The sequence below is a fragment of the Asparagus officinalis genome, chromosome 2 (genome assembly GCF_001876935.1).
Source record: "Asparagus officinalis chromosome 2, Aspof.V1, whole genome shotgun sequence".
In the NCBI taxonomy this organism is placed as follows: domain Eukaryota; kingdom Viridiplantae; phylum Streptophyta; class Magnoliopsida; order Asparagales; family Asparagaceae; genus Asparagus; species Asparagus officinalis.
The window spans coordinates 4,236,675-4,241,251 of record NC_033795.1 but is presented as its reverse complement, the minus strand read 5'-3'; the positions used below and the strand labels follow the sequence as shown (position 1 = coordinate 4,241,251).

Sequence of the window (4,577 nt, the reverse complement as noted above, 5' to 3'; positions counted from 1 at the left end):
TTATTATCCAGAAAAAAAAAAAATAAACTCTTTTACTGTCAGAACCGTAACAAGGGGACAGGAAACTTGTGTCTGAACTCTGAATTCAGTTGGGAAGCATGTATTAAAAATGACACTAAAAACCAAAAGCGCATGCATAAAAAAGTGGTGCAACGAGTTAATTCTCTGTAACTAAAAGTAGTCATCAAAATTTAACTTTTCTGCACTCGCTTGGTTGAGGAGTCACAATTACACGGGTGGGTGGGTAACTGGTCCCCTTTACACGCTCACGTACCCGCCTCTCTTTTTTATTTATGCTGTCAATTAAACATGGGCAAATCCGTGAGCCTCAAATGAGAGAGAGAGAGAGAGAGAGAGAGAGAGAGAGAGAGAGAGAGGTGAAACCTACATTTATCCATCTCTTCTATTTCCTGAGGGTCGGCATCACCGACACCTAACTTCAATATTAGACATTTTCATCAATCAAATCCACCGCTATTATTTTGTGTCTTTGTTAAATTTCTTTTGTACCCATTGTACAAACTAACTTAGTTTGTAAACCCACGTTTCTCAAAATGAAAGTTCTCTAAATTATCTTGTAACTAGTTTAATTGGTAGGATAACTTAATTCCAAACCAAACAGAATTATATATCTTAGTTATCTGTATCTGTAAAATGGAGATGTACGTATCATACATCCAAACATACCAGCTTTTTACATTTTTTCCCTTGATAAAATTAATTAACTTGATTTTAAACCCACGTTCCTTAAAATAAAAGTTTTAAATTTATCTTGTAACTGGTTTTTAATAGGATAACTTAATTCCAAACCCAACAGAATTTATATATCTTAATTATCCATATCTGTAAAATCTAGATGCATCAAATTAACATCCAAACTTACCAGCTTTTATATTATTTCATACTAATTCCATTTTTCAGTCATCTTTATCTGTCCACTATTGTTAATAATTTTAAAGAGAAATTTTTTTGAGGGAATTTTAAAGAGAAATGATGAGTAGTATATTGGATACTTTTTTTGAGTTCTTAAACTAATGATAGATAGAGACAAAATGACATATATATTTTTAAATTGCTTTGTGTCTACCTCTATTTTCTACCTTGCATATGACAGGATATGAAAGATTAATATCTTAATAGAATTTTTTTTTACCTACTTAGCTTTAAAGTGATATTTTGGCTTTTGGAAATTCAAGGTTTTAGAGTAAATATCAGTTTCAAACATTTGGTAAGAAAACAATTAATTTCACTTATTCCTTTCCTCATATATACCAATTCATTCATGCATGCTTCATTCAAATCCATACATGCATGATGTATGATGGACGCATCATGATGTGGTGGCTCTAGATGAGTAGATAGAGTAAGAAAGAGAGAGAGAGAGAGAGAGAGAGAGAGAGAGAGAGAGAGAGGCTCATGTTGTCTCATAGTTAGGGTTAGGGTTTTAATTTCTTTTTTGGTAGCTTCCACTTTGTTTCTTTCCCCTCATCTGTGTCATCCAAAAATGGTGTGATGCTATTCTCTTCTGTCTCTCGCCTCTGATGATGAACCCTCTCTCAATGCTTCTTTCACCCTCTTCTGCCACTCCAAGAATTATTGCATCACAAAGAATGAAGACAACAATCCAAGGAGAGGGCTAGTCTTATCCTTAATATTCCATTCTCTTTCTTTCATTCATTCTATCATCTCAGACCACTTTCAAGAGAGAGGAAAAAAATCATCATGGGCAGCAAGAGTTCCGAAAATTCGACATACAACCCCAGTTCAGATAAGGACGAGGAGGAGGAGGAGGATCAAGAAGGAACCCCAAGAAATGGAGGGAGCTCGAGCAATAGCACAGTGGACGAGAGCGAGCGGAAGGCGAGCTCAGGGGGATCGGTTCGACAGTACAACCGATCCAAGACTCCAAGGCTGCGGTGGACGCCTGACCTCCACCTTTGCTTTGTTCATGCTGTTGAGAGGCTAGGTGGCCAAGACAGTGAGTAAAACAACAAAATCCCTTGAGAATTAGTAATTATTTCATGTTCAATTTGGGTTTTGATTGTGTTTTTTTATATTTAGGGGCAACTCCTAAGCTTGTTCTACAGTTGATGAATGTTAAAGGGCTTAGCATAGCTCATGTCAAAAGCCACTTGCAGGTACTAGTTTCGTGAATTTAGTTGATTTCATATGATTGCCATATATATGAGAGGTATGTTGTTAATTTACTATAAATTATTTATTTACCAGATGTATAGAAGCAAGAAGATAGATGATTCTGGCCAGGGTATGCAATTTTATCAAAATTGTTTGATTCTTCTGTAAGTGAAAACAAATTAGGGTTTGAAATTCTTAAAATTTTCTCCGTATTTTGTTGAAATTGCAGTTATAGGTGAATCAAGGAATGAGCTTGGGAGAGATCAATATGTTACCAATCTACGCCAACTTCCAATGTTACATGGAATTCAACAAAGGTCTTTCACCAATTCAAGGTACTAATCAAAATTATTGATGAAACAAATAAAATCATCTCCATATATAATTTCAAAAGTAACAGTTGACATCTCTGATCTTGAACCAGATATGGTAGTGTTTCATCTTGGAGTACTAGTCATGGATATTGGATGCACAATAGGCTCCTTGATAGAGCCAATAGTGCTACTATTGGATCAAGGGTTTATGATTCAACTGCAGAGATGATCTTTGGAAGGTGCAATAGATACCGAGATTTCCAAATGGAAAGATCCATGCTTAATCGAGCTAATAGCGAAGGATTTAACGAACCATCGACAGCGTTTGAATGGCTCAATGATCACAAATTTGGAAGTACTGTCAAGAGATCACTTCACGATGAGCACGATAAAGGGCTAGATTTAGATTTATCTCTCAATATCGGATCTAAAAAGGCAAGGAGAGAAAGGAATTGTGAGGAGGAAGAAGAAGTGGACAGTAGATTATCCCTCTCTTTATTCCCTCCTTCAAGACAAGAGAAGTGCTCTAGAGATATTGAGAAGGACTCAAAGGTTAGTAATGAAGAGCATGAAAGAGGAACAAGTACTCTAGATCTGACTATATGAGTGAAATGTGGTGAGATCTTGTTAGTACTTGCCAAAAGAGGAGGTAATAGCCAAACTCTTGTTCTCTTCAGTTATTTGTTTCTATTTTGTACTTATCATATAGGTATATATATTTTATAACGTAGTAGGACAATGTATTTATGTGCTATCTGGCTTCCAATCTTTGCAATACTCATATGAAACTAAGTTGAAAGAAAGTAATATATTGTCTTGATTGCACATGTTCTTTGACCGCATCTGTGCAGTGGATGTAGAATTTTTCCTTCTAGTGTGACTAAATGTATGCATTGAGTTGATGCAAAGAGGTTAGGTAGAGTATTGACTAGATTCTTGCTCACTTTAGTCTATGAAGGTGCCACTTCCTGCCTAACAAACTCCAGCCTATCCTTTTTATATGGCAATTATCAGGTTTATCTTACTGTAAGTTAATTTTTAAATATTGAATCAGATATTCTATTTAAATTCCCTAGATGTTTTTTCTCTGTTCAAATGTAAGGGACCGCATATTGCGTAGTCTTTTGATTCAGATCAGTTTTCTTTAATATTCTTCCTGAATTTGGACTTCAATTCCAAGATACAGCTCAAATTATTATTCTGCTTTCTTCACAAAAATAATAAAATCATCAAACTTTGAAGTCTTCTTTCTACCTTCAAACTCCTTTGATTTCCTTTTTTGGGTTGATCAAAGGATGAACTTCAAAGAAATTCAAATCTTGTACTGCATTTTTGATCAAGCCATCAATTCTTATGTATATATGTAAAATGAGGTTTTAGCTTAAGAAAAGTCCTCTCTTTTTGAAGAGAATTGCCATGCAGAATTATTTGTTTCTTTCTTATGGTATAAAATTTCCCCTTTATGGCAATGTTTCGGTTACGTACGTATTCAGAGTATAAATGCAAATTATACATAATTTTCTAAGTTGCATGATGAAGTAATATATTTCATACATATTCAATCATGGATTACATTGTAAATTATATATGTACAGGTTTCTGTTACATATTCACATCAACATGGGTATAGATTATATATTATTTTCTAGTGTGTGATGTTGTACCATATTTCATAATGGTTCTATGCATAACTCCTATGGTCCTATATGGAGTTCTAATAAGATTAAGCTGATTAATTGTAATGAACATTTCAGACTGATGCTTCTTTTTGTAAAATATAGGTTCATTCATGTGCTTTAAAATGTTTTTTCTACTAACTACATTCATGCATGCCTAGTTTTTGTAATTTTTTTTTTGCTTGCTATAACTTTTAATCGATAATCAGCAAAAGAATGTTGTCATAAATATTTTTACAATTTGAATTTGTTCTGAGAAAAAATGTATGTCGAATTGAGAACTGTAATGTATACTATAGCATCGCGAGAATAAAATATGGAATATATTGTCTATGGATAATTTTACATATGTCAAAGAATATAAATATATTTGGATTATGAGTAATATATATGGCTGACGTTTATTAGCATCAGCTGGATCATAAATTAATGTGATGCTCGCTTTTATGTC

The 4,577-nt window shown here is 33.9% G+C and overlaps 1 protein-coding gene across 1 annotated transcript; it reads left to right on the top strand.

The window, feature by feature from the left end:
- LOC109829355 (probable transcription factor KAN2) lies at window positions 1,421–3,277 on the top strand. The gene is made up of 5 exons (XM_020396486.1): window positions 1,421–1,978; window positions 2,062–2,138; window positions 2,230–2,266; window positions 2,366–2,471; window positions 2,561–3,277. Exons 1-5 carry the CDS (start codon window positions 1,723–1,725, stop codon window positions 3,054–3,056), a joined length of 972 nt encoding a protein of 323 aa, XP_020252075.1. The 5' UTR covers window positions 1,421–1,722; the 3' UTR covers window positions 3,057–3,277.